Source organism: Eumetopias jubatus, unplaced genomic scaffold (genome assembly GCF_037043125.1).
Source record: "Eumetopias jubatus isolate StellerSeaLion01/CBP00866 unplaced genomic scaffold, mEumJub1_p1.0 scaffold_13, whole genome shotgun sequence".
NCBI classification, from domain to species: Eukaryota; Metazoa; Chordata; class Mammalia; order Carnivora; family Otariidae; genus Eumetopias; species Eumetopias jubatus.
Window position 1 is genome coordinate 2,047,754 of NW_028274819.1, and position 24,980 is coordinate 2,072,733.

The window sequence follows — 24,980 nt, forward strand, 5'->3', positions numbered from 1 at the left end:
GCTGGCCATATCCAGGGAGGTGGTGGTGCCTTTTGTCCTTGGCCCCAGTTCCTGCTCTTTCTCATCCCCCACCCGACGGCCCGCAGGCCCCTCCACCCCACAGTCCCTGGCACTTAATCCTTTGTGGCTGGTCGTCCACCTCTCTTTAAAATGTTTCACGTAAAGATAACGGAGTAGTAACATCACAGAGCCCGGGGATAGGGCAAGAGTGAGGGTCTGTGAGGCTGCCTTTACTGTTTAGCAAAAGAAAAATATTTTCTGTCCCAAAAGTCAGGATGTAAGCTCAGCTAATCTGAGCGGGTTTAACCTTCAGGCCGTCCTGCTATCTGTCACATGGGAGCAGTTTGTGGCGGGGATGCTCCCGGTGCTTCTAAATCCTGCGAGGCCGGCAGCGCTGAGCCTCAGAACACATGGGCTTTGGACAATCTTCCCGCCGCCGAGGATCCACTGGCTGATAAAGGAGGCACAGTAGATAAGGCGACCAGCGACCTTCATCCTTCTCTGAGTGCCGTGGGTCCACAGAGTTACGAAACGCTTGAGTAATCACCAACCTTTCCCCCGTGCGCACTCACAGAAGGCACCAGATAAGCACCTGCTTTTCGGACCCTTTATCTCCACTCTTGGGATTTGCAGATCTGCTGTCACAACACCGTTACCCCAAACACCGAAGGCAGGTGTGGGCCGGTGTGCGGACCACGTGCACCCTTGTGAGACCCGGAGCTTTTTTCCCCTCAGTCGACTCGGACCTGGTGTCTGTCAGCAAAACAGCAAGATTTCAGGTTGGGCCTCACAGTGCCATCCTGGGAGCAAGCGCGCCTGGGCTGTGGCTCGTCTGCGCCGGGGTCCAGAGCCTTCCGGGGAGCGCCTCGCATGCCCTGGCCACACCATGATGAAACAGGGCGAGCGGAAGTGTAGAGACCCCCCACTCACGGCCACCACCCCCGGCTGGCCCTCTGCACCTCGCTGCCCCTGTGGTCCCTGCAGAAGGGGACCCGGCAGGGTGCCGGGCTTTGGGCTAGCAGCGGCCAGGAAGGTGGGGACTCGGGGCCCCAGGATGGGGGAGCAGTGACTCTCCCAGCCACAGGTGGGGTGACACGTGGGGTCTGGTGGACGGAGGGGCCCCCAGCGTGCATGTCTATGTTGTGGTAAAGCACACACCGCGTTCACCGTTCCAGGTACACAGCATCTAGTGCGTTCACGGTGTTGTCCAACCACCACAGCCCTGCAGTTCCAGACTCTCCCATCCCCCCCAAAGGAAAGCCCCTTAACCGTGGGCAGCTGCCCCCCCCCCCCGCTCCTCCCTCCCCCAGCCCCTCACACCCACTAATCTGCTTTCGTTTTACAGAGTTGTGGTAAAGTACACATACCGGACGATTTATCAGAACTGTGTCTAGGTGCACAGCTCAGGGGCACTAAGCACATTCACGGTGTTGTGCAACCGTCCCCACCGCCTGTCTCCAGAACGTTCCCATCTTCCCAAACAGAAACTCTGTCCCCGTGAGACACCGACCCCCCAGCCCCACCCCCCAGCCCTGGGGCCCACGGCGCTGCTTTCTTTTTTAAAAAATTCCACTTATTGAAACTAAAAAAGCAAAGCAGTTCACTCATTTCTCCCCGCCAGCCCCCGACCTTTGGCCACCGAGTCCATGAGCTTAGTTTCACATGTATGTTTAGATTCCACGTACAAACGATTGCTGGCTGACGTGGCCACTTACCACAATGCCCTCGAGCGCCGTCCATGCTGTTGCAAATGGCAGGATCTCGTCCTTCTGATGGCTGAGTGATATTCCACCGTAGATACAACATCCCTTCTCTCTCCGCTCATCCATCCGCGGCCGGGCAGGCTGCTTACATGCTGGCGGCGGTCAGTAATGCCGCCCTGAATGTGGGGTTGCCACGTGTTCTTTTGAATTAGTGTTTTTGTTTCTTTGGGGTAAATACCCAGTAGTGCGATTGCTGGGTCATAGGGTAGCTCTAGTTTTAACTTTCTGAGGACCCTTCACACTGTCTCCCGGAGTGGCTGCACCAGCCTGCGTTCCCACCGGCAGTGTAAGAGGGGTCCCCTTTCTCCGCATCCTCACCAACACTTGTTTTTTGTGTGTGTTTTTGATTTTAGTTGTTCTGACCGGTGTGAGGTGCTATCTCATCATGGTTTTGATCTGTATTTTCTTGATGCCGAGTGATGTGGGGCATCTTTTCCTGTGTCTGTTGTTCACTTGTATGTCTTCTCTTGAGAAATATCTATTCAAATTCTTTACCTATTTTTTAATTGGGTTCCTGCTTAGGAACCGTGTTTGTAAAAGTCATCGTAAACGATCCAGACAACATCACTGTGAGCCACCCCCACCACCTGCCACCAGTGAGACCCACAGGAAAAGCCCAGGATCAGCCTGAACTGAGGCTCATGGGGCGACACGGGTGAGGGGCCGGTCGGCCGCTCCGTCCCCCAGGGCCCCCATCTCAGCTTCCGGCTGAGTAAGTGCTCAGCTCTGTACCTCGATCTCTGCACCCACCCTGGCTCATGGGCCCCTCGTCCATGATGCTGACCGCAGCTGAGAGGTGGCCTTACTTTGGCTGTGTGACAGTGGCCAGGGCGGGAGGGGGCCCTTTGTCCCTCTGGTTTGACTGTGGTCTCGGCGAGATCCCGGTCCCAAGCCCAGCCTCTCTCCTTGTATCTGCGGGGCAGAGCTCAGGGCCGCGCTCCATCAACACCCCAGCCTCCCGGCCTGCATCCTTGACCCGGGTGCACACCCAGGAACCAGGCGGAGCTGAGAGGGCCCCTGGGCTGGCCGTGTCTTCGATGGGGGAGCCAAGTGGTTTCCATGGATGGGGTGGATGGTGTTCCCGGGGGGTGGTGGGGGCTTGAGCTGGACTGAGAAGGGCATAAGGACCCAGAGAGGGGCCGTGTGTGTTGGTGGGGGGGGGGGGGCACCAGGAAAGTCCCAGGCACAGAGCACTGGGGGGCTGGGGTCAGGGCAGCACCTGGGGTATGGATCTGCCTTGGGTTAATGGGACACTCTCAGGATAGGCTGGGGGTGAGGCCTGGGAAGGGGGCCTCATACCCTGACCTCACTATCTCGACAGTGAGGAGGGACAGAGGTGGCTTGAGCAGAGGGCCTGGGGGAGGTAACAGCTGTTGGCAGGCTCTGGGAGGAGCTTGAGGCCCCTTTAGTTCACCTTTGGGCTTGCTTAGGGCCTGGTATGCAAGGACAGATGGCCCTGCCAGGTGGGGGAAAACTCAGGGCACAGAGGGTGGCCAGGCGTGGGGGGTCACCCCTCCTGTGCCTGGGCCACTGAGGCTAGAAGCTGGCCTCCCTCAGCCCAGAACCAGGAGGAGAGGGCCCTGCCCTCCCATGAGCCTGCTGTGGACTGGGGGTGTCGTCCGGGGGTCAGCCCTCCTGCAGGCCCCATACCACCCCCCACTCCCCAGTCTCCACAAGTGGATGGTCAAGCCCAGTCACACCCCTGTGCATCCTCCAGCCTGGGGGTGGCCAAGGCACCTCCTGGGAAAACATCCCAGGACCCCTGCTGTTCCGGAGCTTTGGGCTAGCCCGTCCAGCCTTCCTGAGCCCAGGTCAGAGGACAGGTGGCTCCAAGAGATAGCAAAGGGCCAGCCTGGCCGGGAGATCTGCCCCAGGAGTGCTTGAACCGCAGGGAGCCTCCAGAGGTCCCAGCAAGCAGCACCCGCGTCTGAGGCCCTGGCACTCGAGGCTGCCGGTGGTGGAGGTCATTTTGTCTCTGAGCGAACGTCCAACCCCAAGGTCTCATGCCTCCCGATGGTAAAGGGCTCCTGCCTGTCCTTCCCAGCATGCCCACCGCATGGCATCTGTGAACTCGGCCCCGCCTGGGTCTGGGCCTCGCTTGAACACCATGAACGCCCCATGCAGCCCGCCTGCAGCCAGCCGGGCCTCATGCTGCATTCCAGACTCAAACAGGATTTGAGGATTAGCATTGTTTTAAATTATTCCTACACCTCAGCCCTGCAGAGGGGAATCCGTGTTCTCAGACTGCCGGCCCTGGGAGAGCAGGGGTAACTCTGAGCTGCGGACCAGGTTCTCCCAACGTGTGAGAGCAATTTGGTGGAGGAGACATGGCCATCCCTAATAGTTACTTATTTTTTTAATTTTTTTTTTTTTTAATAAGATGTTTCTAGTACTTTAAATCTCTTTAGGACACAACTGAAGGGGGTATTTAAATAATAAGCAAATCCAGCAAAATAAGAACAAAAACCACAAAGTGATGGGCCAGATGGTGAGTGGTTATGCAGAGCTGGGATGGAGGCTCCAGGAACATTGCTCCTTTGGGGACCACCTGGCGGCCAGGTGAGCCCTCCTCCGTGAAGATGCCAGCGCCCATGTCTCTACTTCGGGAACATGGGGGGTGGCCAAACGCCGGACTCCACAGACGGCCCCCTCCGTTCCCCGCGAGCACCTCACTGACCACGGGCTCATCCCACCTACTGTGACCCGGCAGGGCCAGGTTCTCGGGGAACACGTAAACAAGACAAAGCCTTGTGCGGGCATGGGGCACTCTCGGCCTGCTCACTGGGTTTGTTCACACGTTGCATTCATTCATTCAGGAGATCCACGTGGAGCTGGGGCTGGGGAGAGGGGCTGGGGGGTGAACGTGGCCCCGGCCCTGGTGGGCTCAGCCAGCCTCCAGCCAAGGCCACTGCCCCCAGAGCCAAGGGCGAGGTAGGAGCCGAAGCCAGCCATGTGAGGTCACGGAGCCTGCAGGTTTGTGCACCCCCCGCCCCCGGCTCTCTCGCCGTCCTCTACGGGATTCCACATTATGAAGGAGAACTTCTCTGCAAAAGGGAAGAGGTAAACTTTCCTGCGTTTTCTCCCATTATCCGCTGAGCTGGCTCCCAACACCAGCCGGATGGCAGAAGCACCCTGGTTAATGACACTTGGGAGCCAGGGGACAGTGTCCACCACCCCCTCATGGTGGGCTCCCTGGCGGGGAGGGCAGAGGGGGGCATGGGAGCAGGGGCCCCCTGCCAGGGCCAGACTTCAGGGGCATTACAGGACAGGGGGCTGGCTGGAGGCCAGCACGTCTGGCCTCTCCCCCTCAGCAGCGCCCTCGGCGGGGGGGGGGGGGGGGGGCGGTCTGTGCTGGAGAAGGCATCGGAATCTCTTTCCTTTATGAGGCTGAGTGATATTCCCTTGTATGGATAGACCCCATTTTGTTAGGGCTGCTCAGGGTTCCTTGAGATTCCACGTGAATTTAAGATAAGTTTTTCTATTTCTGCAAAAAACAAAAACTCATCGGGGTTTTGGGAGAGATGGCGTTGCATCTGTAGACCACTTTGGGTGGTGTTGGCCTCTCTGCCCCGCGCGGTCCAGGAACGTGGGGCGCGCCCGCGCTTCTGCGTCTCCCTCCACTTCTCGACATGGTATTTTCCCATTTTCACTCTGCAAGTCTTTGGCCTCCTTAGTTAATTCACAACTATTTTACTCTTTTGGATGCTACCGTAAGTGGGTGTGTTTCTGTCATTTCTTCTGAAGATTGTTGTTCATTGTTGGTAGAGAGAATACGGCTGATTTGTGCTTGCTGACTTTGTACCCTGCCTCGCGGAATTCTAGTAAGATCTGACAGGTGCGCGTGCGTGTGTGTGTGGAATTTATGGCGTTTTCTACACCTAAGGCCGTATCCCCTGTGAACAGAGGTCCTCTTACTTTTCCTTTCCATTCTGGACACTTTTTCTTTCTTTTCCCGTCTATTTGCTCCAGCCGGAGTGCGGAGCCCGGTGCCACACGGTGTGGCAGGGGTGAGTGTCCTTGCCTCATGCCTGATCGAAGAGGAAAAGCGTCCCGCCTTACAACTCCTATTGTCAATGGCGTGCTGTTTACTGTGGGATTTTCAGATGCGGCGTGTATTTCGTACAGGTGGTCTCCTCGTAGTCCTGACTTGTTCCCTCTTTTCAATGCGAAGTGTGAGGCATTTTGTCTTAACGCTTTTTCCATCAGTGGAGGTCCCGCGTTTCTTTTCCCCCCTTCGTTCTGTAAACTCAACGTATTCTACTGGTCGATTTTCTTATGCAGAACCGTCCTTGCATTCCAAATGTAATTCCCATGTGGTCATAGCATGGGATCTCTGTAACACGCTCAGAAACCGGCTCGGAATCGGGTCTGGGCCCCTCTGTTCTTCCAGGGGCTTCCTCTGGCTTTGGTGTCGGGGGAATGCTGGCCTCACAGGACGAGTTAGGAAGCGTTCCCTCCTCTTCAGTTTTTTGGAAAAACTTGAGAAAGACTGGGATTAGTTCTTCTCTGAATGTTGAGTAGAATTCACCAGTGAAGCCTCAGGTCCATGGCTTCTCTTCGATGGGAGAGTTTTGATCACTGGCTCAGTCTCCTCGCTAGTCATAGATCTACTAAGGTTTCCCATTTCCTCCTGAGTAATCTTAGTAGGCTTGTGTCTCTAAGAACCTGTCTGCTTCATCTGGGTCGTCTGGTTTCCCTTTGAACTTGGTTCTTACACTGTCTGTCCTCATTTGTCTGTCCATCCACCTGACCACCCTGTGTCCACTGCCCATCCATCCTCTGCAGCCTGGATGTGAGCCCTTGGTGCTCTGGCTTCCCCTCCTCGAGGTAGCCTGACTGCAGACTGACGTGGGGAACAGTCCTTGTCAGAGCCCTGGCTGTGGAAGCAGCCTCCTGAGACCCCTCCCCTCCTCCTCCTGGTGCCCACCCCCCCCCCACTGCCCTGGGTGTTCTTGCATCTGGGCCCCAGCGATGACTGTCAAGTGTCCCCAGGCACTGTGTCCTTGGTGGCATGGTGGCTGTGAGGCGAAAAGAGGAACCATCCCATGAGGACGGATGTTCTCCAACACCCAAATTAGGATGTATGGGCTGAGCTCTGGGGGCTCAGTCGTTCACATGACTGCTGGCTGGAGAACGTGGGCCCCAGGGCACCAGGTTTCTCAGGGCCCAGCGAGGACCCGAGATGTCCTTGGGGGGACATCCTTGGTGCGGATATCCCCTTGGGCCCTGGTCTGGAAAGCAGCAGGTGTCTGCTGGCAGTGGACCTGGCCTTGGGCCACTGGCCTGTCCAGGTGGACCGTGCGGTAGGCGCCACCCACCCCGGGCAGACCAGGGCCCGGGCTAGCTGCTGCTCTTGGGCGTCTCCCATGGAGGCCCCCGGCTCACTTCCCTCTGCCCCACAGGAGATTGTCCTGGTGGTGTTCTTTGGGACGGAGTACATGGTCCGTCTCTGGTCGGCAGGCTGCCGCAGCAAGTACGTAGGCATCTGGGGGAGGCTGCGCTTTGCCCGGAAGCCCATCTCCATCATCGGTGAGTCCTGCCTGCCCCCAGGGGAGCTTCACCCCGAGCTTTCCGGGCACGGGCTGGGCACCCTCCCCAGGAATGGGGATCCGGCAGGGTGGGTCCCCGTTGTGGGCTCCAGCAGACAGGGTCCCCCGAGGCCATGGGGTGACCCCCCCTGAGCCCTGCAGTGCAGGAGGGAGCCTCAGACACTGCTCACGGGGCTGGGCTTGGCCGCACTCAGCACAGTGTTGGGGGGGTCTGCTGCCCCGGCAGCCTGGGAGTGGGGCACGGAGGTGGGCCGGGTGGGCCTGGGTGGGCCTGAGACAGAGGGCCCCGTCCGAGTGGCCCTGTCCTCCTGACTGCCAGGCTCCAGTCCTGAGCCAGCGGCCTGGCTGGTGATGTGCCACCCCTCCCCCCAGACCTCATCGTGGTCCTGGCCTCCATGGTTGTCCTCTGCGTGGGCTCCAAAGGGCAGGTGTTTGCCACCTCGGCCATCAGGTACAATGGGCTACAAGCCGTCCCAGCTGGGGGTGCGAGAGCCCGGGGCAGTGTGCTGGGGGAGGGACTGCAGGCTCAGACCCCACACGGGAGTTAGGCTGCCCGGGTTGGAGACCCAGCAAGAGCACTTCTGGGACTTGGGCTAGGACCTAACCTCCTGGGGATCTCGGTTTGCTCATCAGTGAACTGGGGTGATCCCAGGGCCTTCCCCAGAATCTGGTCTGGGAAGCAGAGGAACTTGGAGATGTGCAGGTTTGCCTGAGCCCCCGACCCTGTGTTCAAGAAGGAGACAGCAAGGCCTGCATGGTGGCGAGCGGGCAGATTCAGAGTTGGGCTTTGAGGCACTGCACCAGGGGTGGGCGCTGGTAAGAGGTGCCTGAGTGGGGTGAGTCGGGGGCAGGAGCACAGAGGCGTCTCCCCCGCAGGGGCATCCGCTTCCTCCAGATCCTGAGGATGCTGCACGTGGATCGTCAGGGAGGTACCTGGAGGCTGCTCGGCTCCGTGGTGTTCATCCACCGCCAGGTGGGTGGTCTGGGTGGGGCGCAGGGGCCCGAGGTGGGGAGGACGGGGTGCAATGTCTGCCAGGCAGATGATGTGGCCACGCTCCCTCGAGCTGGGGGGCAGGAAGCCAGGGGCAGAAGTGCAGGATGGAGAAAAGAGGCTCTCAGAGGCTCAGAGATCTAAAAGCCACAGATGGGGAACAGTCCGGCGAAGGGAAGGCGCGTCGCCACCATTCTTGGGGTTGAGCCGGAGACCAGCGGAGCCCGGGCAAGCTGGCCTGACCCTCCGGGCGATGGCCGGGGCCGACGCCAGCCACGGAGGCGAGGGGTGGAGGGGTCCTGAAGTCCAGTGCGGGCGTGGGACCCACACGGGAATTCACGGAGAACCGTCGTGGGACCCGGAGCGTGTGCTGTGCCGGCCCCTGGCCTGTGATGTCTGTCCGGAGTGTTGTCATGGAGGCCGGGGACGCCACGCGTGCTCGGCTGACGCGCCCTCTGCCCGCTCTGCCCCCAGGAGCTCATCACCACCTTGTACATCGGCTTCCTGGGCCTCATCTTCTCCTCATACTTCGTGTACCTGGCCGAGAAGGACGCCGTGAACGAGTCGGGCCAAGTGGAGTTTGGCAGCTACGCAGATGCCCTGTGGTGGGGGGTGGTAAGTGGGGACAGGCGCCCTGGGCAGCAGTGGGGCAGAGGGCACCGGGTTCTGGAGCCCCGTGGTGGACCCTTCACGCTCAGAGGACGCCGTCGGGAGGTCCTCGATGTCTCGGAGCTGGTGTAACCAGTGTCCGACGGGGCGACGGGGTGTGCGTGGGGGCTGGGAGCTCCTGCCCGCCCCTAGGTGGGGCCCTGTGTGGTGCCAGCTTTCCTCTGCCCTGGCCGAATGGGGAGGGCGGGGTCAGGTATGGGGCCTGCCTGTCTGGGAGGGTCTGTCCTGGCCCCAGGAGCATCCCTGTGCCAGGGAGCACGACGTTAAATAGCAAACAACCCAGGATAGGACGGGCAGGGGTCCTCGCGAGAAAGGAAGAGCGCTCCCCTGTTCTGGCTGTGCCCCAGGCCTGCAGATGCCGTAGCCGGGCCCTGTCTGGAGACGTGTAGGCTCCCCCCAGGGGCCCTGAGGCTCCCCTGCCTGTGGAGATGGGCTCCTTGGGCACACGACAGCGGGGCCCAGCACCCTGGCTGCACTTGCAAGGCCCGGAGCATGGGCTGGTGGCTCTGGGCTCCCTGAGCTGCCCCTCTGTGGGAGAGGGGGACGTACGGTGGGGGAGGCAATTCCCGGCAGGCCAGGTGGCTTGCAGGGACGGGGGACATTCCACAGAGGACCACTCACTGCTGTGGACAGCCAGGTGCAGGCTCCGCCAGCCACACACGCCCTGAGTCCTGCCTGTGTCCTTGCCGTGTGGGCCCACGGAGCCACTGTTGAGGGCATGAAGGGTGCCCCTTACCACACCCTCCACCGTAGCTTGGCCTCGTAGGGGGAGCGTTCTGGGCATGTCAGCGCGGGGTGACTGGTAGCTTCCCCACCTGCGGGGATCAGGACACGGCCTGGGAACCGAGTGCGCAGTGTGCATCCCGGGATGGAGGGCTGCTGTGGGGAAGGACGGGGCGTGGGCCACAGGCCAGGCCTTCATACTCCCCACCGTTCCCATGGGACACAGCGCTCCCTCCTTCAGAGTGCTCTGGGGTGCAACCTGCTGGCGCCCCGGAGGGGTCTAGGGCAGAACCGGGGTCAGTGGAGCGGGTAACTGTGGCCCCCATTACAGGCTGAGTGTGGCTGGGTGTGGGGCGGCTGATGTCCGGGCTCGTTAGGGTGGGGGGCAGGGACGGGAGCTGTGGCGAGGCCTTGGGGGCAGCAGAGTGCCTGAGGGGCGCTGGGCAGGGGCTGACAGCCAGGTCTGTCCCCGGTCTTTTCCCTTCCAGAAAAAGTGGGCCTTGCTCTCTCCTGGGGCTCCTCACCCTCCTCCAGAAAGGAGACTCATCCCGGTTTGTCCAGGTGGGGTGGGGAGGCTCGCGGTGGCCCCCAGGCCACCACAGGCTCCTGCTGTGTCTGTGTCTCGCGCCTGTGAGGCCAAGCATCCAGGGAGGGCCCCTGATGTTGGCGCGTCTGCGTGTTTTCTGGAAGCTTCCGCCGTGCCAGGCTGCTCGAGGAAGGGAAGGACATGCTGACCCAGCTCTGGGCCGGGGAAGGCCCCAGTTCCAGCCCTGTTCTCCCCGCCGGCCCAGGTCGGCAGGCCCTAGCAGGTTAGGGCGGGAGGGCTCAGCCCCCGGCAGGGAGCTTGCCGATGGTGGGCGGAGGGGCCGAGTTCTGGTGATGGGCCCGTGCGGGGACAGGCTGCCCAGAACCAGGAGGAAGTGTGTGGGTGATCGCCCGAGGCCTGGCTGATAAGCGGTGCCCAGCCTTGGCGCTGCCCTCCCTGCCTCCCCGGGCTGCTCCCCTGCCCCCAGCCCTCAGCAGAGCAGCGCCCCCACTCCCACACCTGTGCAAACATCCGCCCGCCGGCCGGGAAAACGGCCCCTTTGTGCCCAGCTTGGCACCGGTGCCCCAGCCCTCGCCGTCAGCTGCAGCCCCAGCCTCGGCCACTGCGGGCCCTGGTCTGGCCATTGTTCCTGCCAGGCCCTGCGCCTCGGGGCCGCCCCGGGCCCCCCGCCCCCCGGGGCTCTGGGGCAAACGGCTCCCATTCATAGCCGCGGCTGCCCCTGCAGCTGTCCGGGCAGGAGCGGCCCCCAAGGCTTGAGTTATGGGCTGTGTTCCTGGCGCATCTCGGACAAACAGAGCTCAAGAAACGCAAGACGGGGCCGGCCCTGATTGGGGCTTTTAAGCTAGTTTGGTGATTCGCAACTGCGCCCAGCAGTTGTTCTCTGCCCGTTCTCTGTGTCCTGGCTCCGTTTACCTCTCGTGGGAGGGGGCACTGGCCCCGAGGCTCTCTGCTGGGGACAGACGGTCCAGGGGATGCTACCCTGGGGCACCCAAGGGAAGGGGTGGTGAAGGTCACATGCCGGGCCATTTCTGGCCTCCACACTGGATCCACCCCGGGATTTGCTTGCACCCCCCACGCCCCTCACCCCACAGGGCTGGGCTGGGGGCCGACCAGAGCCCAGAGCGCATTCTCAAAGATGTGCAGGACAGACCCTAAAATAGGGCGTCTGGGCCACCAGGAAGTGAGAAGGGCCATCCCCTGCATGGGGAAGAGCCGGGGGAGTCCCGCAGGGGAGCTGGTATGCAGACACCCTTGAGTCCATCCAGGCTGCGGGTGCCCCGGGGATGGCCCCAGGTGTGCTCAGCATCTGGGCTCAGCAGTGTCTGTTGTATGGACGAATGAGTGAGTTCACGGGCCATGGCACTGGGGACAGTGGAGGTATCCATCTCCCGGGGAGGCCATCAGAGTCCCATAGTCTGAGGCGCTTAAGACAAGAGCAACATGTTCTCTCCCAGTCTGAAGACCAGAAGTCCGAGATCAAAGCGTGGGCAGGGCCACGCTCCCTCCGGAGGCTCCAAGGGAGGGTCCTTCCTGCCTCTTCCAGCCTCCGGGGGCTTTAGGCGTCCCTGGGTTTGTGGCCACATCTCCTGTCTCTTATAAGGACACTTGTCTTTGGTTTAGAGCCTGCCCGGATCGACCAAGACGATCTCCATGCAAGAGCTTCCCGTAACCACCTCGACAAAGGCCCTGTTTCCAAATACGCTCATATTCTGAGGGTCTGGGCGGGCATGAAGTCTGGTGGGGGGGGGGGGGTGCGGGGGGTGCTATTCAGCCCCGGACGGCGGTGTCCTGGCCAGACTTCATGAGGAGCCCCCGCCTTCCCAAGCCTCCAGTTCTAGGTCGTCTGGGGGGGGGTCCGCTCAATGGCTGAGTGTTCCCTCCTGTCCCCTCAGCCCGGGGGGGGACGCCCAACACTGGTGTGAGAGCCCCCCTCTCCCCCAAGTGTGGCGCCCCATGCCTGGCTGCTGAGGTGTTTGGGGAGGATTTAAGACTTTTTTTCTTCGCCCTTGGAACAAAATGCGTTTGTTTGTGCTAAAGTTTGAGTGGAGGGAAAAGCCGTTTTTGCAGACACGGGCTCTTCTGTTTAGCGCCCGGGGGTCTCTCAAATCAGGAGGCTTCTGGGCTCTGTTTACCCCCTGCATCTAAATTTAGTCTTTAGAGTGAACATGCTGGAAGCCCGTCCCTGCATTTCAACCACCATTTAGAGTCTGATTCCTGTTCACTCTCTCAGCCGGTGGCTCCAGAAGGGTCCAGCCTCCGGGGCTAGAGTGCCTCCTGGCTGGGTGAGGTCAGCTGGGTGTGGGGGCTGAGTTAAGGGCCTGGGTGAGGACAGGACCCTCCAGACATTCACATGCAAGCGTGTCGGCACTGCCAAGAACATGGGGCCGGTGCCGGGACCTCACCTGAAGCTGGGAAACCTGAGGCCCGTGAGCCCGGGAGTGGCAGGCCAGGTGCCCACCCCAGCACTCAGACCCCATGCGTTCTGGGGCTCTGTCTGCCTGGAGCTCTCTGCAAAGCCTGCGAGGGCTGTATAGCTGAGAACCAAGGTCTGCAGGACCCCAGGCTTGTCCCTGCAGACCACTGGGTGTGGGGCAAGGACTGTGGGCTCCGGGAGCCCGGCCAGAGAGCCTTCCCCAAGGAAGGACCTTGGCAATAGGTTTTACAGGATGAGTAGGAGACCACAAGGTGAGGGTAGGAAGCAGGATGGATTTCTTCTGGGGTGGGTTTCAGCTCATGTCAGTGAGCGTAAGAACTTTCCAGCTTCAGCCCCGTGGAAAGAAACATGGTCTGCATCAGGGAACACTGTGAGACAGGGGTCCGTGTGACACTGGTCAGGAGCGAGGGGGTCTGTGTGGCCTGCACAGGTTACCTGACCTCTCTGGGCCCATTTGTAAACTGGGTACAAAATGAGTACCCATGCCCACAAATTGTTGGAGAAGTTAAGTCAGCAAGGACATGGGCAGCCTGGGGCCCCGGGCACCCAGCGAGGAGACAGCAAAGGCTGGGTGTAAATGGTGGGGGGCCCTTGCTGGCCACAGCTCTCCAGGCATTCCCCAAAGCCAGACACTTGCGCTGGACCCATAGCAGGCTAACTCACACTAAAGTGTGTATGGCTGCTGTGGTCTAATCACACCCCTGAAGCCCTTCTGGTTTTGAGAGTCTTACTAACTGCCCCTGACCAGCTCCCCACTTCCAGCACCTTCCTCACAGAGTGGCCCCTTTTGGTGCATGTGTTTTAGCCCCTCCTGAACCCAAAGGACCATCGTGTTTCTGATCCCCATCCCGAGGGCCTGGGCAAGGCCAGCCACAGAGAAGGGGCTCCTGGAAGACTCATCAGGTAGTGGAGAAGAAACGAGGACGGCGGACTACGGCGTCCACTTCCAAGGATGCCAACTCAGTGGCACCGTGGAACTGGCCCTGGGTCCAGAGAGCACATGATTGGGCCATTCCTCAGTTTCCCCATCTGTAAAATGAGGAGGCCGCAGAGCACCTCCTCGGGCCGACGTGGGACTCACCAAGAGGACTGCAGGCCCAGGGAGGCAGCAGAGGTTTCTGCGGCCGTGAGGACTCTCCTTGGACCATGAGGTCCTCTTGGTGAGGCCGGCTTTCAGCAGGAAGGCCTATTTCTCCACGTGCAGATGTGACATTGGGGCGTCGCTGCAGTCCTACTCAGCGCTGGCGCAGGTGCGGCAGGATGGCGGGCAGCCCTGATCTTGTGCCCTCAGGGCTAGAGCCCTGGCCTGTGCAGGGTGATTTGCAGGGTCCCTGGAGGACCTTCTCTGCCCTGGCAGTCAGGGAGGGCCCGTGAGCCACACGGGTGGGGCTGGAGCCCGAGTCTTCCTGAGTGCAGCCACAGACTCACGGAATGAGAGGCTCCAGTCTGGGTGTGTTCAGCGATTTCGTCCTGCCCATGGAAAGGAAGCCGGTTTCTTTTGGAGTGTTTGCTGTCTTTCCACCCATAGTTTGTCTGCCTGGCTGGGCTGTTCCCCAACCCCCACTGCCAGCACGTGGCCCCTTTGTGGCCGTTTCCCACCAGCTAGACTGGGGCCTCCAGGGCAGACCTGTGGCGGCCAGGGCTGAGCACACCCTCAGGACAGGTGCCCGAGGACCGCTGCACCCGCCGAGACTGTCCCGCCACCTGCCCGGCCGCCCCCCTGCCCGTGCTTCTCCTCACCCTGGCTGCGTCCTTCCAGCCTCTGGGCAGGTTGGTGGCCCGTGGCGGCACGGCAGCCTCTGGCTGGGGGTTTGCTCTGCAGCCTCACCACGTCGTGATGTGGACAAGTGGGTTGTGCCCGCTCAGTCACTTACCAGTGGTGAGACCTCACACACAGTGCCTGCCCCTGCCAGCCTCAGTTTCCCCTCCTAACTCACATTACCGTCCCAAGTTTGCCAAGTGGATGCACCACCGGTGTGAACCCCTAAGTGTCTACACTGGCACTGCCATCACACCCACATGTGGATAGACAGCCATGACACCTCCAGATGGGCCGCTCGACCCCCCAGGCCAGCCACGGTTTCTGGGCTGGCCCTCCCATCTCGCTGGAGGCTAGCCTTCCAGAGGCTGCCTTAGAAAGGAGAACAAAACACCGGTGCCAGGTCCTCAGGATGGAAAGTGTGTGTTGGGGGGATCTAGAAGTTTCTCTCTTGCCTCCTGTCCCACGAAATGTGAGCAAAGATGCAGAGGCAAGCACACGGCCCGTTGCCACCTTCCGGAGGATGAGGATGCCTCGGTCCCCCTCCCTCCCGCCTCCACGGCCCTGTCCCCGGTGTTGTGCGTCCATGGGTTTGCATGTGAGCTGGTCCGCGTGGGCCGCTGCCTGGTGGCTGGCGCCCAGGGGAGCACGGTGGCTGCACTGTGTCTCCCCGCATCTGTGGGCCCAGGACGTGCAGCCCTGCATCCTGGACTGCCCGGTCAGGGGCAAGTGGCGAGCGCAGTGGCTGGAGACGGGCCATCCTGAGCTGCCTGAGCCTGTGATCTTGGGAAGAACAGCAGCTCTGTGGGGTGGGCCTCCGAGAGCTGAAGGGCGTCGCTAACAATGTGGGTCTGTGACTGGGTTTGAGAGGCGTGTGCCCTCCACAGGGTGGGGGATGCCAGGCCGGGCACCCCAACATCTGCAAGCCCGCAGTGGGGAGCCCTGGTGTACCAGCTATTGTGGGGCTGAGGGAACTGGGGTGCTGGTCGGTCCACTCAGGGAGATGGTCTCGGGGGCCCTGGCCTGTGCCCCGCCCCAGCCTACCGCCCACTTTCACTTCCCCATCATCATGGGGTTTTTTGGTATTAATTTTGATCATTTAAAAGGTTGTATTAGGTATTATTTGTCTTGATGCCTGACTTTCCTGGGACGCCCTTAAACCCTCAGACCTAGCACGTGTGCGCACGTGTGTGCACGGTGTGTGTGTGCACATGCATGTGCACTTGTGTACATGGTGTGCGCGCGCACGTGTGTGCACGTGTGTGTGTGAGCCCCCCATGGTGGCCTCTGCATCTCCCCGCCCAGCAGCCACTCTCAGACTTACTGGTCTCAGGTCCACTCTTAACAATCGCTGCAGACCCCAGAGAGCCTCTGTTCACGTGGGTCGTACCTATCCATGCCCAGCGCGTAGGAAAGCACCACTGAGCAATTTAAAAAACGTTTTCATGTTAACTTATTAAAATGGTAATAGACCCATTCTACGTTCATATAAATAACTTTAGAAAAATTTTATTTTCTGGAAGAGGGCAGGATGTAGTTCTGTTGCCCTCACCCCGTTGTAAACCCCACAGCCCCAGACCCGCCTTTTCTCCGTGCGCCCGGTTCTCTGCAGAGGCAGCTGCAGCCCAGGCCTCACACGTGGGGTGCAGGCCGTCCAGAGAGGACACCCTGCAGACGAGAGGGCTCCAGGCTTCCCCGGGGCCCCCTTATCTGCCAGCTGGCTGTCAGGCTTGCCCTTGTCCCCGGGGTGGTCTGGCTGCTCCCTGCTGGCACCTGTGCCGTGGTCCAGGTGTGCACGGCGTGTGTGCGTGCATGTGCACATGTGTGCACGGCGCGCGGGTGTGGTGTGTGTGCACGGCGTGTGTGTGCGCGTGCATGTGCATGTGTGTGCATGGTGTGTGCGTGCACGTGTGTGCATGGTGTGTGTACGCATGTGTGCACAGCATGTGCGCGCGCACGTGCACTGTGTGCATGGTGTGTGTGTGCACGGCGTGTGTGTGCATGTGTGCGTGGTGTGTGCACGGTGTGTGTGGCATGTGTGTATGGTGTGTGTGCGTGCACATGTGCATGGGAAATGGGCCTGAGGGACTCTGGAGTGTATTGGGCTCGACGAGGGCACCGGCCCCTCCTCACGCGCCCTTGTTGTGAGACGCACACACGTGTGCCATGCTGCAGCTGGAGTGCATTGGGCTACTGCGTGTGTCCGTGTGCATGTGCAGTGTCCCAGCTGCGTGGGAGGCACATTTGTGGTATGCACCCCCCTCCACGGGCTCAGGTGTCCCATTTACAGGACTGGTCCATAGGCAGCTCGGCGTGCTCCATGTGCGTGTGTTGGGGGGGTGTTTCCCAGGGACAGTGACGTTGTGGAAGTCCCGGGACCCCAAGCAGGACACGTGGTCAGGCTGCCGTGGTTAGGCTGCCGTGGGCCCAGCAGTGGCCGGCCCTGTCTGTCCCCGGTGCTAGAAGCTGAGCGCTTGCCTGGACTCACCTGTGTGCTGACGGGCTCATTGGTACGCCTGTCTCCTCCCCTACGGTTCCCGCAGCTCCAAGTGATCACATGTGTGTCCCTGCCTGGCTGTGGCCTCTGGGTTTCTCCCTCCCTCTGTGCTCTGTGGCTGCTGGGGTGCACCCACCGGGGTCCCAGGTCGGACTGGCAGTCGCTGCCACAGACCTCAACGCATCCTGTCTGGGCCTTGCCTTCTGTTGGAGTCTGTTCTGTAGGCCCCCCAGGTCCTGGCTCTGCATCCCCCATTCCCCACACTGGCTCCTCAGGGCAGGGGATCGAGGGAGGGCTCCGTGCAGACCTTCCCGGGCCTGCCAGAGGCCGTTCTCACCTGGCCTGGGCTGGAGGCTCTGGAGGAGAGAAGCCAGGCTGCTTAGAACAGGACCCGTGTGCCCACAGGGCAGGCAGGTGCTGGCCAGGCTGACCTCCAAAGGCAGGCAGCCACGTGCACTCTCTGGGCCACTGTGCCTGATGCCCTGGTGTGCAGGTGTGAGCATGTGCCCACAAGATGTGTGAGTCTGGCCAGGCTCAGAGCCCATGCCTGCAAAGGCCATGGGCAGCCCCAGGGCCCAGAGCCAGGCAGGTGTGGGCTGAGGGAGTCGGGGCCGAGTGACCGGCTCAGCCAGGCTGGGCCTTCGAATCCTGCAGGATGTCACATTCAGGCTCGGGCGGGAGGCCCCAGGCAGCAAACCTCAGATGCAAGCAGGACCGGGGCCTGGGGCGGGGCAGTCCCCGCGCCCGTGGTCCCACCACAAGCTCCAATGGTCGGCTCCTCCACCGAGAAGAAGGCTTGGGCTGCGTCTGGTTCTCTCGGAAGAAGGGTGACTGAGACGTCTGGTGCCCGGGGTGGCGTCAGGAAGTGGCACGTCATCCCTGTCCTTTTGGTCGAGGACCAGCCTCGGTGGGAGCTTCCAGCCTCCTGGGGACTGCTGTGTGGCGATGTCGGTGGCCCGGGTGGCGGGACTGCTATGGGGCGGGGCAGGTGGTGGAGCTAGGAGCGCCACCTTGGCGCCCAGCCCCTGTGCACAGCCAGGGCATTGCTCCTTGTATAGCATTGGCTTCGGGACACCACGACCTTCCGCCGGGCGGGAGCTCTGTGTCGGCAGAGCGGCGGGTTTGGGCTGGACAGTCGTCCGTCCCAAGCTTCCGGGCCTGAGCCCTGCCCCTGTCCCCTCACAGGTCACGGTCACCACCATCGGCTACGGAGACAAGGTGCCCCAGACATGGGTCGGGAAGACCATCGCCTCCTGCTTCTCTGTGTTCGCCATCTCCTTCTTCGCGCTCCCAGCGGTAGGTGCTCCATGCCGGGGGCGTGCGCGCACTCCCCAGCAGGGGTCCCCCGAGCAGGGCGCCGGCTCACAGAGGTGCCCCGCCCTCCCTGCCCCCAGAGCATCCTTTGCAGCAGGTGTGGGCGGCGGCCAGTCGGGCTCTTGGGTAACAAGACAGCGGGGTGCTGGCTGGGGGATTCACCCCGAGGGGTCGCAGGGAGGCCCCACCACAGCTGCCCTGTGATGCCAGAGGCAGAGTCCACGCACCTGCTGAGACCTGGGCCGGGCCTTGACCCGTGCCCTCCCTGGAAATCATGGACCACGAGGGTTACACCTTTTAGTTTCCCGTGTGTGCACAGGGGTACGTGTGTCCGTGTATCCGTGTAGGGTGTGGGCGTATGTGACACGTCACTCACTACAGATACGTGTATGGATTCCGTGTGTGTCACACACACACGTGTTGTGTGTCGTGTATGCGTCATGTAAGTGTACGCAGGGTGCACACGTGTGTGTGTGTCTGCGTGTGTGTACGATTGATCCCCTCTGCGGACAGGGAGCTTCCTCCCTGAGAAGCTGGTCACATCCATCCCATTGGCAATCCTGGGGACGCAGCCACAGACCCCCTTGCGCGGGGCTACCTTCTGTCTGAGCCGGCGACCCGGCGCCCACCCTGTCCCCCTGGCACCTGTCCTGTCTCCCAGGCGCCCGCCGTGTCCCCCAGGCTAGGCCAGGCAGTGGCTGCCCGCATGGACACAAGCCCTGGTTTCTGCTCCTTCCCAGGGGATTCTCGGCTCCGGCTTTGCCCTGAAGGTCCAGCAGAAGCAGAGACAGAAGCACTTCAACAGGCAGATCCCGGCGGCAGCCTCGCTCATTCAGGTGATGGCGCCCGCCATTGTCACGTCCAGCCTCACGTCTGTGGGTAAACACCAGTTGGTGTCCGTTCAGAGACTCCAGAACTGCTCTTGGCCATGATGTTCCATGCGGGTCCCTCTGGAGCGGAGGTGCAGACCTGCACCCACTGCCGTGCCTTCTCCTGGGAAACGTGGGCCGTGCTGACAGGGTTGACATGGGAGCAGGGCGCCCAGCTCCCTCCCTGGAGGGTCCTGCAGAAGGTCATGTCCTGCGAGGCAGGCCAGGGGACAAGGTTGTGCCCTACCCAGACCTGGGGGATGTCTTTCCGTGGGCCTCTCCCCTCCCAGCCACAGCGACCGGCCTTGGCGTCTTCCTCCTCGTTCTCCTTCCGTGGCCGCTCCCCTACTCTGCACTGGAGCAGGTCTGGGAAGGAAAAGGGCAGGGTCCCGGTGTGGCCATCCCCAGGGGGGCTGGGGCCCTGCTTGTGCAGTATGGGCACCTTCTGGGTATCCCTGGCACCCCACAGGCTTGGACTCCCCAGTGACAGCAAGTGGGACTGGCGAGAGCCAATAGCATGGCCACACCCTGGATTCTGGGGCCCCTCAGTGCCTGATGGGGACCCCAGGGCTGCTGGGGGCCGGAGGAGACAGAGCCTAAGAACAGTGGGGGAAATCAGGGGGCCCCGAGCCCCTGGACACTCAGCTGTGCTCTGTGACCCAGGGCTCTGGGAACACACCAGAGGATGGCTGGTCCTTTTAATGTAAACACAGACTCAGGCAGAAAACCATATTTGAAAACCGGGTCCCAGAGGGCCAGGGGGCGGAGGAGTGGAAATGAGCAGGCCCAGGGCACAGGCGTGGTCCATGTCCAGCCGTGGATGTGGGACTCTCTGCCCAGTGGGGCAGCTGTACCCAGAGCTGGATGACCCCTGGGGACGGCCTGGGGTCACCCCCGTGGCCTTGTCGCCTGCACCCTCTGCCCTAGGCAGGACCCCGTGGGGGACGCCAGCCGTCAGGCACGGCTCCGCCTGGGAGCTACAGCTCAGCCCCGGGCTCCCCCTTGTCCCTCTGAAGCCCTTCCGGAACCCACCGTCTGGGGCCTGGACCATGTACCTGGACGGGAAGGAAATAGCAGGGGCCATAAAGCCGAGGGGCTGGGCCCCCTCAGGCATGGTTTTATGGCCCTACAGCCTTCTCCTTTCGGGGAGACCATAAATCAGGCCGTAAAATGAGCCCAGGCCGCTGTGGGCAGACTGCCGGTGGGAGGGGGGCGCGGCGGATTCCTTGCTGAGCCTTGTGCCTTGGGGGCGAGCCTCCCCTGTGAAGGCCGCGCTCGGGTGGTGCGTTCAAGGGGGTGCAGACATGCCTGCCGCTGGAGGATGGGGGTCCTGGGGAGGCGGGAAGGACGCAGTGGCTGGCGATACATTCGTGGGCAGGACACGTGCCTGCCGCTGGGGAAGGTGGGACGTGGAGGTGGCGCGCGGGCCTCAGAGGGGCCAGGCCTGTGGCCTTTCTCGTGGGTAGCATGAGAGCTGCCGTGTTTGTCCAGGTCCCCATCGCGGGTGGTGTCACGGCCGCCCGGGAACCCTGCAGCCCCGTGGCCGGCAACGACAAGGCCCCCAGGATACGTTCCCATCTGAGGCTCCCTCCTATCCCTCACTGCCCACCCAGACGCAGCGTGTCCGCCCCTCGGATCCCCTGCGGTGGCGTTCTCTCCTCCAGCTCATCCCTGCATGGTGGCCATTATGGGCATCTCTCTAGAATGTGGGCCCAAGGCCCTTCTCAGCTGCATGATGTCCAGAGACTCCCCATGACTGCAGACGGTGCCCAGGCACTGGGACCCCACATTTGGGCCTCTGGGAGGGACCTTGCCCTGCCACCCCTCCTGCCTGGTGCCTGCAGGCCCAGGGCGTCCTGTGTTTGTGCCCGTCCCTGCACCCACCGTGCATGGCCCAGGAGAGGCAGCCAAGAGGTGTCTTTGCATCTGCGAAGGGACCAGGCTGGGGAAGGCGGCGGCAAGTGCGCTGGGGTCACAGACGAAGACTCTGTGGTGTTGAGCTGCAAATCCCAGCCAGCATGTGGGTCTGTGAGCTGCCTGGTGCAGGGATGGTCCTGGGAGGTGGGGGCTGGCCTGCAGGATGGGGTGTGGGCAGGATCAGGGAGCTGCAGCTCCCATGGGGGGCCGTTGGGCAGCTCGGCAGCTGACCGCCTCTCCCTTGTGCTGGTTCAGACGGCCTGGAGGTGCTACGCGGCTGAGAACCCCGAGTCCTCCACCTGGAAGATCTACGTGCGCAAGCCCGCTCGGAGCCATGCACTGCTGTCCCCCAGCCCCAAGCCCAAGAAGTCTGTCATGGTAACAGCCCCCACCTGCCACCCAGACAGGGTCCCTCCTTAGCGGGTGGGGAGGCCTTGGGGGCCATGGCTCCTGGCCAGGGTTTGACCCTGGGGTCAGCTGAGCTCCCGTTAGGGCAGCAACACCACTCTGGGCCTGGGGAAGGGGGGCGCGGGTGTGCCGGGCACCGCCGCCCCGGGGTCCCCATGGCGCCGTGGTGTGTGCACTGGTGCTGCAAGGCCAGGGCCATAGGGGGCCCGGAGGAGGAGCCCCACGGTGCAGGACCGGCCAGTTCTGGCCGGCGGTGGGAGAGAAGGCTCTCGAGAGGGCCCTGATGTCAGGCTCTCTGCTGGGCACGGTGGGTGTCGGTCGGGGCAGAGGTGGCACCCCGGCTCCAGAAAGAGGGCCTTGAGGTCGTGGTGCAGGGGGTTTGGGCAGGTTTTGGGCAAGGATGTCGTGACTGGCTGGTGTGGTGAATGAGGGTGGCGCCCAGCTCTCCTGGGAGCCAGTTGCCCCCAGAGCCCCTGCACCCTCTGTTCCTTGTGCCGAACACCCCCCAGACTCCCCATTGCCTCCTCAGAGAGGCCTTTGCTGGCCCCGGGCTGGCCGCCGGGCCGCCCCCCCCACACGCCGTCCCTCCGGGTGGCCCTTGTCGGCACGTGCCCCGGTGCGCTCTGGGACGTTTACCTGTTTGCCGGCTCCCTGCCCGCCCCTCAGGCCGAGCTCCCGGGCAGCGCCCGTGCCGAGCCCCCCGTGGGACCCCTGGCAGCCCCGCAGTGCCGCCACCAGCCGCGCTTGGCCCCTGAGGCCTGGTTCCCTGGCAGGTGCCCAGTGGGGGCTGCCAGGGGGTTCTGGGGCTAGCGGACGCCCGGGAACCGCCGGCTTACCGCTTGTCATTTTAGGTAAAGAGAAAGAAGTTCAAACTGGACAAGGACAATGGGGTGAATCCTGGAGAGAAGATGCTCACGGTCCCCCACATCACGTGCGAGCCTGTCTCTGAGGCACGGAGGCCGGACCACTTCTCCGTGGACAACTGTGACGGCTCTGGTGAGAAGCCTTCGCCCCAGGCGAGGGTGTGGGGACAGGGACGGGCACTCGGCTCCCGCTGACCTGGCGTCTGCCCGGCAACGTCCTGCCCTCCCCGCCACGGCGCAAAGGCAGGTCCCTCTGAGGAGGCGGGACCCCACTCTGGAGGGACCCTTCCCCTTGCTCTGTTCCATGCTCTGGGGGGCTGGACGCCGGGCCCCGCCTCGGTCGTGCTGTGTGGCTGGCGCCCCGTGTCTGGTAGAACGGAGGCGGCCCGTGCGTGTTGACCCCCCCATTCCTGGCAGAGTGGGGACGGGGCATCCAGAGCCAGCTCTGTGCACCCACACTTGTCCCCGTCCTTGACGCCGTGGGTCTTTGTTCTTCCGGCACTTCTGTGTCCGTCGCTCCCTTCTGGGACATCTTCCCGGCACCCACAAGAGCGTGCCAGCTTACTGGCCGCTGTAGGGACAGTGTTACTGTCTCTACTGGCGGAGAGGGACAGGCTCACATTGTTCCTGACGCTTTGTGCTTATGGGCGCCCAGCCTGCCAAGTGCTCGGTTCTCAGGCGGCTGACCCCTGATGCATCCCCCTGCATGTGGTCCCAGTCCCCTGGCAGCAGGGCGGAAAGTGTTCCGGAAAGGGGCTGCGGCCACTCCCTGTGCCTCAGGGCTGCCTGTGGACCGGGCCAGGGTGCCCACCCCGCTGGGCACTGGGCCACTGCGGCCCCAACCCGTGCGGTCGGGATTCCGCTCTGGCCTGAATCTGGCCACTTCGCTGGTGAGCCCCCGGGATGCGTGCCCTGCCCGCCCCCTGGAGTGGGCACAAGGGACAATTGTGCCAACAAATGCCCGCCCCCCCCAACTCCGGATCCAGGGGCAGGACCATTGTCACGATGCAGATGGGGGCTCTCCGCAAATGCTAATGGGCAGGTCGGGCATGGGGAGAAGCATCTCTGGCTGTTTGCTGAATGCGGGGAGCTGCATTCAGACTGTTTGCTGTTATTAAGTGCCCGGGGATGCCTGCGGAATGGTAATGAGGCACGAGAGCAGGGAAGTCAGGCTTCCTTTGTGGAATGCTTTTGCATGGAGGAGTTTTGCTTTCCCGCTGACACGATAGGTCAGCCCAGCCCGGGGCCGCGGCGTTGCCGGAGCCTTAGCTGTTGGCCTGGCCCCAGGGGGCCCCGCGTGGCCCCAGCCTGAGGGTGGTGGCTGAGGCTCTCCAGAGCCCTGGTGGGGGAGGAAGGGCCTCATCCCGGGCAGATGCCGTCTCTGGGACGGGCCCACAGCCCCGGCCCCGACACAGCAGGGCGCGAGCAGCCAGGATGAATTCCACCCCCGGCCGGATCCAGGCCTTGCACTGGAGCCTGGCCCGCGTGCATCATCCAGGTGCACCAAGGGGCGTGTGAGGCAGGTGCCCTCCCCTTCCCGGCGCTGGCCTGTGCACAGCCCCCCACCTCCGTGGTTTCTCTCCATGTTTGGAGCCCACGGCGTCTCTGGGCTTTTGTCCTGTGGCACCTAGGGTCCTCGGAATGACTGCCCACCCGCATTCATGGCCTCCGGAGTCTTGTCTCCACCCTTGTAATCCCTGGGTGGGTCTCCTGTGTTCATGGAAAAGGCCCTAACTGGCCACAGGAGGACCTGTGGTGGCAGCAGGCAGGGTGGATGTCAGGAGCCCTGCCCTCCAGGCTCACATCCTTCTGCAGGTTCCAGCGCCCCACTGCTCACCTTGTTCTGGTCACCAGGGTCTACGGTCAGGAGCCCGGCGCGCGGGGGTCTTGCTGTTTGTTCCTGCTTGTGGTTCACAGGAGAGCCCGGTGCTCATGAGCCTAATTTGTGGGCGCCGTCTAGAGCTGGTGCTGTGCCCCCGGCCGCACCCGCCAGGCCTCGCCTCTCTCCCTCCCCTCAACTGGCAGCCATCCCCGACCGCAGCCCCAGATCCCACCCCGCGCCCCTTACCCATGCTGCCGTCGCCCTGTGTTTGGGTTTGACCTTTTTAAACCATCCTCTGAATCAGTCACTTGTATAGAGTTGAGACTTGCTTACATTTACCAAGAGATTTGCTGGGTTTCTGCTTCAGAGTTTGGGTTTAATGTTCTTCTTCCTGAAGGTCCGCCGACGGTCAACTCGGTTTTTGTTTGTCTGACATCATCATATTTTGCCCTTGCTGTTGGGTGACAGTCTAGTTGAGGAAGAGGTGACGGGTTGAGATACATATTCCCTCCAAACGCTCAGCAGATGTGCCGCAGAGTCTGGTTTCCGCCTGTCGTCCAGCTCCTTGGCCACCCTGAGGAGGTGACCTGACCCCCTCTGGGGGCTCCCGGTGCCTTCCCTTGGACTCCAGTGCCGGGTCGTGTCACTGCAGTGGGGCAAGGTGGGGGCTAGCTCTCTGTCCCACCATCCTCTGTGATCCCTGAATCTGAGGGTTCGTGTCTTTCATCCGGCGTGGACATTAGCACAACCCTGTCAGAAATTATCGCCTCCCCTAATGGCTCTGATCTGCCCTGGAAACTTTGACTCAGCCATCTCGGTTTGTCCTGCTTGATTGTCTCTAATATTTTCCTACTC

At 62.1% G+C, this 24,980-nt stretch overlaps 1 protein-coding gene across 7 annotated transcripts in view; it reads left to right on the forward strand.

Annotated features, from left to right (window-relative positions):
• Window positions 1–24,980, forward strand: part of KCNQ1 (potassium voltage-gated channel subfamily Q member 1) — a 315,307-nt gene that overhangs the window by 71,364 nt on the left and 218,963 nt on the right. For 6 of the 7 annotated variants that reach the window (XM_088017545.1, XM_028117975.2, XM_088017540.1 and 3 more), the window contains exons 3-10: window positions 7,166–7,292; window positions 7,685–7,763; window positions 8,189–8,285; window positions 8,778–8,918; window positions 18,118–18,228; window positions 18,987–19,082; window positions 21,288–21,410; window positions 22,292–22,436. In XM_088017545.1, the coding sequence (XP_087873671.1) occupies window positions 7,166–7,292; window positions 7,685–7,763; window positions 8,189–8,285; window positions 8,778–8,918; window positions 18,118–18,228; window positions 18,987–19,082; window positions 21,288–21,410; window positions 22,292–22,436 (919 nt within the window). The remainder of the gene's footprint in view (window positions 1–7,165; window positions 7,293–7,684; window positions 7,764–8,188; window positions 8,286–8,777; window positions 8,919–18,117; window positions 18,229–18,986; window positions 19,083–21,287; window positions 21,411–22,291; window positions 22,437–24,980) is intronic. The other variant, XM_088017544.1, reaches the window with a different exon arrangement.